Raw genomic sequence first — 14594 nt, forward strand, 5'->3', positions numbered from 1 at the left:
CCACTTCCAATCTGCCCTTTACCAGCCTAACCTCTAGATGTCTCGGTCTCTTCATCTTCAAAAATAGGAGTACAGGTATGTACATCTCAGAATCGCTGTGAGGATTATAGAAGGGAAGACACACGTGACCACGTGCAGTTCACTGCCCGGCACCAACGGAGGTGCTCGGTAAAGTGTCAGCTGAATATCCGTTTCAACCACGAGATGCTCTGATTTTGTGACAAACTCCATGACATTTGAATGTTAGGGCGAAAGCCGAAAGTCTAAATAATGACGACTTCATTATAGGAATAGAAATAAAACTTTCTGAAATAGTCTCTGATGTTTTTAAAGAAGTTATGAAGTGCTGTGATTACCCCATGTGGCTTATGATTCTGTAGAATACAGTACAAAGTCACACAAAATAACATTTTTCCTTATTTAATAGGAGAGGGGGACTTATAAACTTGTTTGAAATTTATAACTTGGTCTACTGTTTTGATTTGATTTATATGACTTAATTTTTATTTTTAACTGAATTTACAAGGTTCTATTTAGTGAGACATTTATTAAGGAATTATTAAAGCCAATAGGCTAAAACAGACCTATTTAAAAGGAATTTAAATTTGATTACTTTAATAGTAGAAGTTTTAGAAAGCATTTTACTCCTAACCTTATTAATCTCTGATTTTGAAAACTAAGAAATGACTTGCTACAGACTTGTGCAAATATTTGGGTGACATTTGGATTAAACATGAGAAATATCTGGATTCATTAACCTGAGCTGGAGTTGTCATCCTCAACGAGGGGCGGAGGGACAGCGGGACCCGTAATCATTAGTGCTGACGGGAAAATGAGAGATGAAGTTCTGGAATACAGTCACTTTTTATTTCCTGAAACTCTATACATATTCGAGGAACCAATATTACTTTCTAAAGACCTCCATAGTGACCCCAAGAAAGTGCTTCAGAACCCATTCTGATCTAATCTTAGGGGTGCTTGCTGCACTAACGATGCTCCAGGCTAAAGGGTTCATGGGGCTCCAGTGACACATACGAGGGTTTAATAAGGGCCATAACATTCAAGGGCTTAACTGACCATGAACCCAGCACTGCAGGCCATGAAACCGTGAAGCTCTGAGGTCTAAAGTCTGGTTGAAGTTTGTAATCTTTGAGCTTCCAGATAATGCATGTCGCTGACATCCAGAGACTTGGGCAAGCACCAATACAAAGAGGTGGCAGGTGCCACTTTCTGCTTGTCACTTATGGCAACACTACCACCTGACAGAAAATCAGGAGCAAGGTTTCCTGGTGGCCCTTGAATGGCAACGTATTACACTTTGCAGGCCTCTCATAAAGAGACCCTCAATTCCAGAACGTGTGACTTAGTGAATAATAACCTTAATAATAATTTGCATTTTCATAATATTAATGCTTTTCGAAGCAATTTCACATAAATCAGTTCATTCAATCCTCGCAATCCTGTGAATAATACGATTTAAATAATAAATGCAATTTATAAAGAAACTGAAAGCCAAAAGAGTGCTATGATTGTCCCATTTTGTTCTCAGTAATGTTGAAATTGGAATTCAAGGTATTCTTGTGCCACTGTTCTAAATAACATTAGCTGGGAACAACTCAAAGAAGTACAGATTCCTTTCTTTTAAAAAAAACTTAGTTTAGAATACTACTGGTTGTGTTGGTGGCCACAGGGACAGGGCATAAAGGAACAGAAGATTTAAAAGAATAGTTTGGTGCTGCCAGGGTTGCAGAAAGAATGATTCAAGAGGGGCTTGAGTTGGGGATCCTTCTTTAAACTGTGTCTGACCTGAATAACACAGGAGGCAAAACTGGCTACCAGAGGGGTAAAGGACAAATCACCTGCACCAGTCTGAAGGAAGCAAGCCTGTATTAGTCAAGTCTGAACTCTATAATGTTAAAATAAAATTTGGTAATATAAAGTTAATAAAGAGTTCTTAGATGACCTCTTTTAACAAAAAATCAGGTATAAACCTATTTACACATCAATTTGTTGATCTATCTTTGGAGTGGTATCTTTATTTTAAAATAGAAGTAGAAAGGGAGGGTGCACTGTTAGGTTATAAAAAACTCAAGAAGTGGGGGTGAGAGAAGAAGCTGGGAGGATAATAAAGTTTTGGAAAATGAAAAATATTCCCTATTCTTTTTTTTAGAGCAGTAAAATTGAGAAGGTACAGATATTTCCCATTCCCTCCCCCTACACCACTATCAACACCCCTCACCGATGGTACAGCTGTTACAATGGGTGAACCTCGCTGACACTTCATAATCGTCAGAATTGCAGAGCTGACATCTGGGTTCATGCTTCGCACTGTACATTCTATGGGTTTGAGCGAATGTATTATGACGCGTATCCATTATGACAGTGTCATAAAAAGTTCCTTCACTGCCATATAAACCCTCTGTGCTCCGTATGCTCGCCCCTCCTTCCTGGCGGCCACTCATTTTTTTACTGTCTCCACGGTTCTGCCTCTTCTAAAATGTCACGTAGTTGGAATCGTATAGTATGTAGCCTTTACAGATGAGCTTCTTCCCCATGGTAATATGTACTGAAGTTTTCCCCATGTCTTTCATAGCTTGGTAGCTCATTTTTAAACATTAAGTAATATTCCCTTGTCCGGTCGTGCAGTTTACCCACTGAAGGGCATCATGGTGGCTTCTATGTTTTAGCAGTTACGAACGAAGCTGATACAAACACCCTTGTGCATGTTTCTGTGTGGATATGTCTTCATCTCCTGTGGATAAATACCGAGCACGAATGCTGCGTCACACGGTGAGGGTATGTTTAATTTTGTGAGAAACCACCAAACTGCCTTCCAAAGTGGCTGCCCATGTCGCATCCCCACAGCGATGAGTGAGGGGTCCTGCTGCCCCACGTCCTCGCCAGCATGTGGTGTGGTCACTGTTCCAGAGTTTGGCCATTTTGATATGTGTATACTGGTATCTCGATGTTTCAGTTTTCATTTCCCTAATGACATGCGATGTGGACCATCTTTTCATATGGTTATTTGTCATCTGTATACTTTCTTTGGTGAGGTGTCAAAGTCTTTGGCCCATTTTACAATTTCCCTATTCTTTTCATATTAGAAACTAAAGAAAGCAAAGCTTCACAAAATATTATTGGCTGGTGGGGAATGAATTGAAAAAGAGTTAAATTGATTTAAATCCTAAAATATTTTGTCCACTATTCATTTTACAAAGCAATCTAGTTTTGTAATTTTGAAAACAAATATTTCTTATAAAGATCACTTGTATTATTTCAGGGTCAATTTTGTAAGTTGAGATGTTTTTAAAATCCTGTCTTTTGGTTTTATTAATATGCCTTTAAGTGGCTTTTATTTTTGCATGCTTGAGGTTCATAGGGCTTCTTGGATCTTCAGACTTGAAGATCATTCATGACAAATGTCTTTCAGGGATAGTCTCCCTCATCAAACTCCTGCCCCCAGAATTAGGTGCAGCCAACCACTACCAGCCACACGCCCCTCGGACAGAGCGCCGAGAGCAGCCCTGCTGTGAGAACCTGTAGTGTGTGGGTCCCAGACCCAGGGTCCACTCCGCACTTCCTGTCTCACTTTCCCTTTGTGCTGCAGCTGGGCCTACAGACCCCACGCCGTTCTAAGCATAGTCTCATTTATTCGGCCTTTCTCATCGTCAGTCTACTCCTTTCCACATAGTAGGCTTTCGGTAAATGTTCCCATAGTTCACTAGACTGATGGCCAGTGTATATGAATAAATTAAATTCTTAATTATCAAGCCACTGACCATACTTCATTCATACAGAAAATAAATGTTAAATTTTACTGCCAATAATTCAATTTAATTGAGAATCTCTGCCTTACAGAACTTGAATAGATTAGAAGCCATCTTATGTTCAGTGAATTCGTCACCTAGAAGAGTCAGGTAGAGAATATCGTTGGGCTAAGTTAAACATTTCACTATATCATGTGCCCAGATCTCACGAGCACATGGAGAGAATCCATTTAGAAAGCCGAGCAAGGGATGGTAAAAAAAAAGCAGGCCCTATCCATTTGTTTCCTTAGGGTTCAGTTTTAACTATAGAAAAAATGTAAAATACCTATTTATCTAAATTAACCACTATTACAATTGATTGTAATTGACAGAGGTAAAAATATGTGATTGAGTTCAAAGTCAGGTTGATCTACAAAATGAGCAGATTAAAACGCCTCCAGGCTCGATCATTTAAGAAGGTAATTTCCTCTAGGGAGGGATACCTAGGGCGAGCCCAATTGCTAGGGCCAGAGCTGCCTGTTGGAAATCATGGGCACAGAGGAAGGTCGTGATGGAGGAACTGTGGGTTAGAGGCAGGTCCTTCTGTCCTGTATGTGTGATGAAGTGCATTAAGGCATTGTGGATGTTGGTGAATGGACTTGCTTGTAGGGGAGCTGAAAACTGAGTGATTTAAAAGCAAAACTCTCTGGACAGTTTATTAGACTGATTCTTTTTAGGTCCATGAAAGGAAAGAAATACAGAGTTTCAGCTAAAATTGTGGAGCTAATATGTAGGAAATTATAGTGTTAGTTTTGTAAACTTCACATTATTTAGAGTTCTGATTATTGCCGAAAGAACGGGGAATAATAACATTTGACAACACACTTAAATTAAAACACATGAGGCGTGGGGGAGAATCAGTTGTATACAAAAAGGTCCAAAACCTGGTGGGCATTAGAAAATGACACAAGCTTGAAAAAATGTTATTTATCTCACATCCAAAGCAAGTCGGAAAACTTCGTCTTGTTATGCTTAGCGTTTTAGAAAGGGCTTGCTGTTACCCACCGAATTTTCACATCTCTTCCTCTAGGAAAGCTAACTGACCAGGTTTCCGTTTTCCCCCACACCCCCCAGGCCTGAGGAATGTTATTTTACCCTAAGCTCCTATAATGTAGTCACCTAAACTTGCCAGCTACCTCTGCAGTTTGATTTTTTTGGAGTTAAGTCAAAAGTATTTTGTTTCCTCCATAAGTATTTATAGACTTTTATCCGTAAGGATTTTCTTACTTTTCTTTTTTTTTTGTAAATTTTTAATCAGACTATCTTCAAGTTTCCATGACATTTTTAAGTTGCATCAGAAGAGTCAAGAAACATATTCGAAGAGAAGGAAAATTATCCTTTCTTGAATATGCTCTAAGAGGAAAAGAAATTCTCTTGTTTGTTCCTTTGGGTCTTCACCCAAACCTATAAAGCCTCTTGTTCCAATTGGAAGCGAAAAAGAAGCCTGTGAAAAGCATCACTCTCTGTTGGTGGAAAACTCCTCTGCAAGCTGGGATCCAGATTGTGTAAGTAGATGTGAGCAAAGGTGGCCACTGTCGCCAGCAGCTTACCTAGTTTCATACAGAGATGAGATTCTAAGATGCATAACTCCAATATTTCTCTTCTTTCTCTCTCTCACTTGTTAATAACAGTTTTTATTAATTAATTCTCTCTAAAAGGCTTCAAACCTACTCTTAAAAGGGCAGACTGTGAATTTACTGTTCCCTGTGCCATGCCTGCAGCCACAGAAAAGCAGAACTTGTGTAATCTTCAAAGCGCTTTGGACAAACTCACCTCCTCCTGCCTGCCATAAACCATGCCTCCAAGGAGGCAAGACAGGAAATCTTCTCTCCCTTAGAGGATTGCCTTGGACTTGAGTCTCAAGGCTCCTTTGGGCAAAACAGAGTCCTGAGGTATTCCAATGCTCTCCTGTCTCCTGATGGGTTTTGTATTGGGAAGGGAGGCAGCAGTTGCTAAGGTGACCCAGCTGACTCCTGACCGGGATGGGTGCCTTGCATCAGGAAGTGCCCTACTGGGCAGGGCCTCTGGGATGCAATGATTGTTGTTTGCAATTACGTCTTCCAGAAAATCTGTGTGTTCTTCAGTCCATTACGGTTCAGGTATCAGAGACATTTCCACCTTCAGAACACTATTACTGTGACAGTAATTAAGCAGAGGCGACATTGTCTAATACTGCCATTGCTCCTCAAGTACAAAGTGGCAGTCCAGGACTCAGGGGTCACTGACGTGACGCCAGCTAGGCAACTGACATGTGAAGCTTTTAGGGACGGACTGAAGAACGACATGACTGAAAGTAAAAACAAAAACAAACAGAAAAGGGCAAAGGTGCAAGAATGAAAGTGACGTCTGCTGTGTGACTGGCGTTTGCCAGGTTCTCTGTCTGGAGATCTGGTCCCATTATTCCCTGGGATCCTCACAGCGGAATTAAGAAACATTACGTATTTCTGAAGAGGAGGCCAAGTGGAGTTAAACAATTTGCTCAAGTTTATACAACCCACAAGTGGGGAAGCTTGATTCAAACCCACACCTATTCCCATTAACCATTTTCTGTGTAGGGCCTTGGATTGGCTATAAACAGTTTCTTCTACCACACTGACCACACAGACTGTAAATGCGAGTCAATGTCCTGATCCTCACATAGAGAGCAGGAGGCTAGCTGGACCGCACTGAGGCCGGTGTGTATGCGTATTAGTGTAAATGATGGTAACGCTGCAATTACTGAGCCATCCATCCACCACTCTTAGTCACTCTACAGTCTAATTCTGGACTTTATCTAAGCAAAAACAAATGAATGTTTGAGAAGAAAACGGAACTTCCTAAACTCAGAAAACGGTTCCAGAGTATTTAAAGATATGTATTCTTCAACTGCAATTCTGGTTTGGCAGATGAATGTGGCAATTTTTATAGGAAAAAAATGTGCAGACAAGTGAATTAGAATATGTTTTTGAGCCTCTTGATGATGAACTTGCAAAACTTGGCTCAGTGAAGGGACCGTAATGAAGAACTGTTTTCTGCAGCCTGGATGACAGCTAATTCACATCTACTGCTTTTCATGTACTCTAGATTTTCCTGATTTTGCATCTATACACCATTGAAATGTTTCAAAAATTTCAGTATAGTCAGAGTCAACTACATATTCAAGGCTTTCAGGCATATTAGGTGTTCACTGAATGTTTGTTAAATAAATACATCAATGAAGGAATACAGCTTATACCTAAATGTGGCAGGAAGGAGAGAGAGAGAAGAAACACAGACAATTTAAATAGTGTGGGCCATTTGCCACCATACCCCTGGATGACCTAATCCACATGGGAGAGAAGAGAGACCCGGCTGATACGCCTCCCCAGGCTTCGCTGGGTCCCACGCCCGTCCTCGTGTGAGCCCCTGACATGGCTGAGTGTGATACGAGTGTCTCAAGGGTGGCCCTAATAAGGCAATCATTCCAGTGCCCATTTGAGGGTGACTGCTTTGGAGGCTTGTGAAAAAAATGGGCTCTCTTAAATATATTAAGAGATGGATAGTTTGAGGGTAATTTAATTAATATGAAATTTTTTACCTAAGATGCTATTCCATTCCAGTAGTAAGATTTGATGGTTCAACAATTTCTGGTTAATAACTAGATATTTTCTGACCAGAGACAGTTGACCCCTGAATGCCTCTTAGTACTGTTCTTCCCCCAAAGAGGCAAAAACGAGGAAGGTATAGGTGAGATATTATTGAGTAGAGATTAGAAAATGTAGCAAAAAAGAAATGAAAATAAATATTGGTGTTTTCACCCTCCCCTAAAAATGAGGACAGTTAACATTTTGGTGTGTTTTCTTACAGACTGCTTGGGTGTGCGCGCACGCTCTCTCTCGCTCTCTCTCTCTCTCTCTCTCTCTCTCTCTCTCTCTCTCTCTCTCTCTCTCTCGTGTGTGTGTGTGTGTGTGTGTGTGTGTGTGTGTGTCTTTGATTTTGTACAAACAGATCAGGCTGTGGGTGATACATCGGGACCTATTGTACTCTCTTCGCCAAACACTGTGAACATTAATCCCACGCGCACAAGCTCAGACCCACACTCTGAAAGGAAGGCCCACCGAGGACTATCATGAGATCGTTCTTCGGTGGACGCCTGTGGCTGCTCTTTCCAGAGGCTGAGTTGTCAGCTGCAGCCGACTGGGAAGGCATGGTCACAGGAGCTGCTGTGCCAATACCCGGCTACCTGGGAGGTGAGGCCCGGAACGGAACGGAGGGGGCGCCTGACAGAAAGACTCCCCGGCAAAGCTCTCCTGGAAGGCTGTGCGCTTCCTTTCACCCAGCAACACTGAGGTCAAGAAGATGCCTGTCTTGACGCAGAAAGATGCTGAACACTTTCCAAACACGTTCTGCAGCTTTTAATTTCAATGTTTTGGCTCAAGCCACTAGTTAATGTAAACTCATCATGCTGAACATAAGAGAACATTTAGGTGTCTTTTGTGTAAATCCGATGAGATAGGGTCAGAGGAAACACAGCTTCATCTGACTTTACCTCCAGCCTTGGCAGGGCTGCCTTTCTACTTGGGAATATTGCCTATCGACCCTCAGGGGTTTTGTTTGAGTCACTGTGTTTAACCTAACTCTGAAGAGAAGGGACTTGTGATGTCCTTGGGACTGGCACCTGCGTAGTGGCATCTCTCCAGCATCGGCGCTTACACGATTCCATTCAGACATCACTTCAGAGTGATTGCATTAAATTAGCATCAAGCACAATGAATGACAACTCCAAGACCGTCATTTCTGCAAGTGTGAATTTGATGTGTTCTGCAAGCCCACCCCAGTGTGTGCCAGAGGAAAGTCGCGGGGCCATGATGCTCCGAGCAGAAAGACGCTTCGCGGTCAGTCAGCACTGGGGCTCCTTCCCGTGTTGCCTCTCACACTCTCTCTTCAAACCCTGCCTGACCTAACTGGTACGCTCATATGGTAGCGCTGCCAGGCAGGCCTGGGTGTACAGAGGATGTTATGGAATAATTCCTCCTTCTGTGTGGCATCTTGCGTGAATGATGCCAGCAAAACAACCCTCCATGTATGCATGAGAGTATGAATAGGCTACTTATGTAAAGCTGCTTATTAAGAGATGAGCCAACCATTTACAGAAAACTTCACCCAAATGCTATACATTCAGTTAGAAAGAGAAGAGTGATTTACATGCATTTCAATCGCAGCTTGGGGGAAGTGCCAGCTCTGCCTCTCTCCATCCCTCCTGCTCACATATGAGAAAGGAAGCCATAGAGCAGTTGGGTAAATCGCTTCTGGTCATGCGGGTCACAAGGTATGTCCTGAATAACATGCATTGGGTCCCTGTGGTCTGCTGACTGGCTCTGCAGAATTTATTGGGGATTAAAGACATCGTTCAAGACTGATCTGCTCACATATGAGAAAGGAAGCCACAGAGCAGTTGGTTAATCGCTTCTGGTCATGCGGGCCACAAGGTATGTCCTGAATAACATGCATTGAGTCCCTGTGGTCTGCTGACTGGCTCTGCAAAATTTATTGGGGATTAAAGACATCGTTCAAGACTGAAATAATGCAGCGACAACAGATGCTCTGAGCTGGCCGACTGCATGGGTATCTCAGCACCCCTGCCGCACAGCTGGGGCTGAGAACCGCTCCTGCAGGCATCCCGTGCAAGCGTGATCATGACGACAGTGACAGTAACTGGCCAGAGGCTTTGCTGGGAGGCCAGCTTGAACACAGCCTCCCGGCAGCGCGTGGTGGGGTGGGGTGTGCCAGCCCCTCGGTTGCACCCACTGACTCTGCTGAGGCAGGTGCTGACCGCCCCTGCCCGCCGGCACCTGAAGTGGAGGGTCAGGCCTGAGTCCCCTTTCGGAGGCCACTGACTCTGTCACTCACCACTAAGGTGTGACGGGGCTGCTTGTAATGTTCTAGTCAGTGAGTCTGCTGGAACGTGGGGGAAATTCTGCACCACACTCAAAGCTTCTCTCATCTCATTGCAGTAAACAACGAAGACCAGGGAGCGATCTCGGAGAAGGTGGGGAAGAATTGTGAACAGCTTGCCCTCAGACTAAAGGTACACTTACATACAGCTGAAAAAAAATCACTAAATGGATGATTTAGGCTCAAAAGGACCTGTAAAAGTGACTGGGAACCGGCTCTGCCTTACCTTTGTTGCAGAATGTCCCGTCGTACGCCGTGCTGGAGCAGTCACAGGAATAGCCGTGGTATTTCTCTACGCACTTGCCTCCGTTCTCACAGTTCGTCCCGTAGCTGGTGCAGTGGCCCGAGCATCCGGATTTGAACCCGGAGGTGACCTTTGCTCTTTCTTCCAGGTCCAGAGTCACCCCATTCATCCGCAGGGAGCGGATGCAGCCCAGGAAACCCTGCTGGCCTCCGGCGCCACCTAGAGACAACAGAGAGCACGGAGCTCAGACAGGATAACCTCTGCTGGGGCTCCACTTTCGTTCCTCACCCTTGGAATGTGTGGGAAGAGATGAGATGGCCAAGTGCAGCCAGTATTCTCGCTTTCCCACTGGGCTTGCCTAACAGAAAAACTTGAAGCTTTTCCCTCTTAGGCTATAATGCCTAATTAAAAGAGGCTGTCTTCTGAGAGGCAATACATTTGCTACAGAGATGAAATGTTTGGAGATACACAAAAATCATATAAGCTGCCTTGGAAGTCTTATCTGGTTTCCTATAGAAAAGAAGTTTATAGAAATCTCTAAGTTCTTTGCTCTTTAATCCCACAGCATTCAGTTCCATACCAATAGCTATTGAAAGAAATATAAAAAGGCAGAAAGACATGAACATCCTAACATAGTTAACAAGTCAATTAGTTGGAAGGCATAGGTCCCTCTGAAACGTGATTGCACGTCCTGGTTCTCGTCTCGGGAAATGCTTTGCTTGTAAGTTCACATTAAAGGCTCCCAGGGCTTCCTGTCTGGTGTGGTTGGAAACTGGAAGCTGTAATTTTACACAGAAGTCAATCACAACAAACTTATTACCAGGTCAGGTTAGAGTTCATGTCTTTCACCTAAATGCCACTGCATGACGTACAGCAGAGAGAGCAAGTTCATGGTGATTTCCTGAGTAAGTTATAGAGTGAGAGGTTTGTGAACATGAAAATATTAAAACATTCCTAACGAATTTCATAGAAAGGTTTGTTGGGGCATTATATCACAAGTGAATTTAACTGTGTCTGTAATTACTTAGCTATGATTAAAAAAAACAGTTGGTACAAAAGGAGGAACTCAAATTTATATACATGCCTGTATTTTAGAGTAACAACCTTTCCGAAAATTAAATAAAATAGTCAAATTATTAAAAGAGGTGTTTGATGGGGATTTAGAGAAAAAGATGCTGTTAGTAACAAAAAAGTCACCACGTTATTGAAGGCCAGGCAGTAGTACTCTGCTATGCACCTCACATCTGCTATCTTCCCGGGTCCCATGGCCACCTGGCACGGCAGGTGCATCGTCACTATCCCCCTGCACACACTGCCGCTGAGTGAAGTGAGGAAGTTTGCTCGGAGTCAAAGCTGTGAAGCAGCAAAGTGGTGTCGGACCTGCCTTGCTCTCCCGCCGGCAGCCTTAGGCTCTTCTGTGTTGAGCATCTCATACAGAGGAACTCCAGCGTCTGGACCCCACAGATACCCATGTTTTGGATGTCTTTGGAAATCGAGTGGAGAATGGGACTGTGAGGGTCTGGGTAAGGTTGGTAGTCTGGGGGTTGATTCTGATCACTTCCGTTATTCTGAGAAAAAGGGAACGATGTAGCCAACTCCTCAGACAGGGCTGGTGGGCCAAAGGCTCTAGTCTAGAGATGGACTGACATTTGCTTGTCCCTGTGACTCCTCAGCCATGAAATGACAAATTAAGCACTCTATGACCTTTATAAACCCAAGCCCTACAGTTCTCTCACTGGGTAATATGTAGATTTGAATAATGATTCTCTAGGGATTACTTTTTAATAAAATATTTGAACAGAGGATTAATGGAAGGGAGTTCAGTGCCCTTTTTGATCAAAGCTATGGGATAGTAGATGGCAAAGAAGTCACTGAAAACAATCACTTTGGAGGATTTCCCATTTTGCAATCTGCTCGTCAGCTTATCCTCACACCTCTGTGCTGAAGAGAACTTGGGCCTTTGCTATGATTTGGAAGAATTTCGATCCATCAGTCACCTTTTATGTGTTAAAATTTTATTTGGCTTCTATCATTTTAGTAACTATGGCTTTTATTTTTGCAATAAAGGCTTTCTAAAGGTCTTTTGTTCTATAAATGCATAGTCACTTAAGTTTTCATCACTAGTTAATTAAGACAAATTTATCAAAATATGATGAAATTTAAACATCATTGTTTTTAGATATCTCCTTCTCTTTTCTCCTTATCACTAATGAAATAGTTTTCCATTGCAGAAACCGTAAACCTACCGATAAGCAAGATGAAAGAGAGAATCTGTAACGCTGCTCAGATATAATTATGAACTTTCACTTTTAACAAACAGCCTTTTCTACTTTGAGCATACATGTGTGTAAAAAATAAAACAAAGGAAGAAATGGAATCACGATATACACATTGCTTTGAAACTTGCCTTTTGCACTTAATATATCCCAAAACATTTTCTAAGCAATCAACGTACAAGACGTCTTGTTTGTTATCTGCACAGTAGCTCACTCTTTGAAGGCACTATAACTAGTTTGTCCTTCCACAACTAGTAGACTTTCAAGCTTATTTCGATTTCTTTTTTATATGATACTGTAATAAATACCCCTGTAGAAACCTCTGCACATTTGTCCAGCTTTTCCTCTTAGAAGTGTAATTGCTGGGTAGAGGGTGTATACATTTTAAAGGCATTTGAAATACATTTTCCTCTAAGAAGAATAATTTATCAATTTGTATTTCACAAGTAGAATATGAGATTCCCTTCTCCACACCAATTCTAATACTAGGCTGGATTCTTTTGACTTTATAGGCTAGCAGGAGAAAAAAGAGTCCATTGTTTTAATCTGCATTGCTTTAAGTACGGCAATTTGAAGGATTTTTATGTTTTCCCAGTTCTTATTTTTTGTTTATGTCTTTTGCTTTTTGGAGGGAATAGGAGAAAGTATATTTCTTATTGACTGATAACAATACCTTGGGCTTTAATGCTTCATTATAAATTTGACAACTACATCCTTCCAGTTTGTGTCTGTTAACCTGTATCTGATGTTTCTTTTTTCCTTATGAAAGTTTTGAATGTTTATGGAGTCACATCCATCCATTTTACCTGTATGATTTCTGCCTTTCATATTAGACTTCTGAAGAAATTCTCTAATTTGAAGTAATATAACTGTTCAACTATATTTTTTTCCAACACTTTTATTATTTTACTTCTCTTAACATTCTAATCTTTTAATCTAGAATGTATTTTAATTTGGAAATGACTCATGTTTAATGGGTCTCAGCAATAGTTGAGAGTTTGAAGATATTTAAAAATGACTCCTTAAGTAAACTGATATGACAAAAAAATCAGAGACTTAAAAAGGGCCAATTGGCAGAGCAAATAAATCTAGATCATATTTTTACTATATCATTAAGGTAAACATTTACGTGTGTGTGCGTATTTTTTATGTGTACAGGTCTCATTCCTTAAGGGTTAGAGAGGGAAGGTTTTTCTGTCTCTGCTTCTCTGTCTTTGATTCTTTCTGGTCCTGGGTCTTTCTCGCTTATCTGTCTTCCTGCCTTTGTGTTTATAACTCTCTCCCTATCAGGATGGTTGACTGTTTTGTGTTAATTCTGTGGCTTTCATCAAATCATTTAATCTCCCTCAGCATCAATTTTTCCTATCCATAAAAAAGGAGGTTGAACTAGACGCCGTCTTGGATTCCTTCCGGCTCCATATTACTCTGGTCCATGATGTACAGCCTCTCCCTCTGTGCTTGTGTCTCTGTCTCTTCATTTCAGCAAATTGCTCTCAATTTCTCCTAAATTTCCTTCTCTCTCCCTTTTTCTTTGCACTGCTGCCTGACTTCTCCCTCTTCCTGCTCTTAATTGACCATAACATATGACTGTAATCTAATTTGTATTTGTTGCCTTCATTAAATAAAGTTTTATATTCCTTCTTCATAATTTATAAAGCAGGGAAGATGCCATTTCTTTCCTATAAAGGAAAACTCAATAAATTATGTTCTTTTCTTACTTATATGGCCTCTGATTTATTAAATTGGTCAGTGAGCTGGAAAGTACTTTTACTGATCTAGTCGATATGAAGAAAAATCTTTTGTTCAGAAAATGGTCATTCTATATTATGCAAAAGATGTTAATGCACTAGAACCAGTGATAATTATTTGAGTTCAACTCGTATGCTCTACAGAAATCTTTTTGATGACAAATGTCATAAGTTTAAATTGTAGATCTTCATGCAAAAATGCTACTTAACCTTTGTTAATTAGAAAATCAACACATTTGTCCCTGGAGAGAGCCCCCACAGTGCAAGGGCTTCATGCACAGTTGTCAGACCTGTGATAATTATCTAAGGTAAGACTTGGGTATAATTTGTAAATCATTTATCATGTGAAATGCTATTTAAGTACTGCAATTAAAGATTAATTATGAAACTGCTATAACTACCCATACTGATTAATAAAATCATCAAATGCACAGAAGATTGAGGCAACACAATCAGGTATTAAATTCAACAAAAAGGTGAAAATAATGATCAAGAGGAATTATAAAAAATATACTGTTCTCAAACTCAGAGCTTAGTGGTTTTCTAAGGAGCTAAGTTGGGTTCCATACCACCTCTGCTCAGAGAGACTGGCCACTCTTTCTCCATA

At 41.3% G+C, this 14594-nt stretch overlaps 1 protein-coding gene across 1 annotated transcript in view; it reads right to left on the reverse strand.

Annotated features, from left to right (window-relative positions):
• CNTNAP2 (contactin associated protein like 2) overlaps positions 1-14594 on the reverse strand; it is a 1631342-nt gene that overhangs the window by 148870 nt on the left and 1467878 nt on the right. The window contains exon 18 of the mRNA XM_025039033.1: positions 9946-10182. Coding sequence (XP_024894801.1) covers positions 9946-10182 — 237 coding nt within the window. The remainder of the gene's footprint in view (positions 1-9945; positions 10183-14594) is intronic.

This window comes from Pteropus alecto, unplaced genomic scaffold, assembly GCF_000325575.1.
Source record: "Pteropus alecto unplaced genomic scaffold, ASM32557v1 scaffold48, whole genome shotgun sequence".
Taxonomy (NCBI): domain Eukaryota; kingdom Metazoa; phylum Chordata; class Mammalia; order Chiroptera; family Pteropodidae; genus Pteropus; species Pteropus alecto.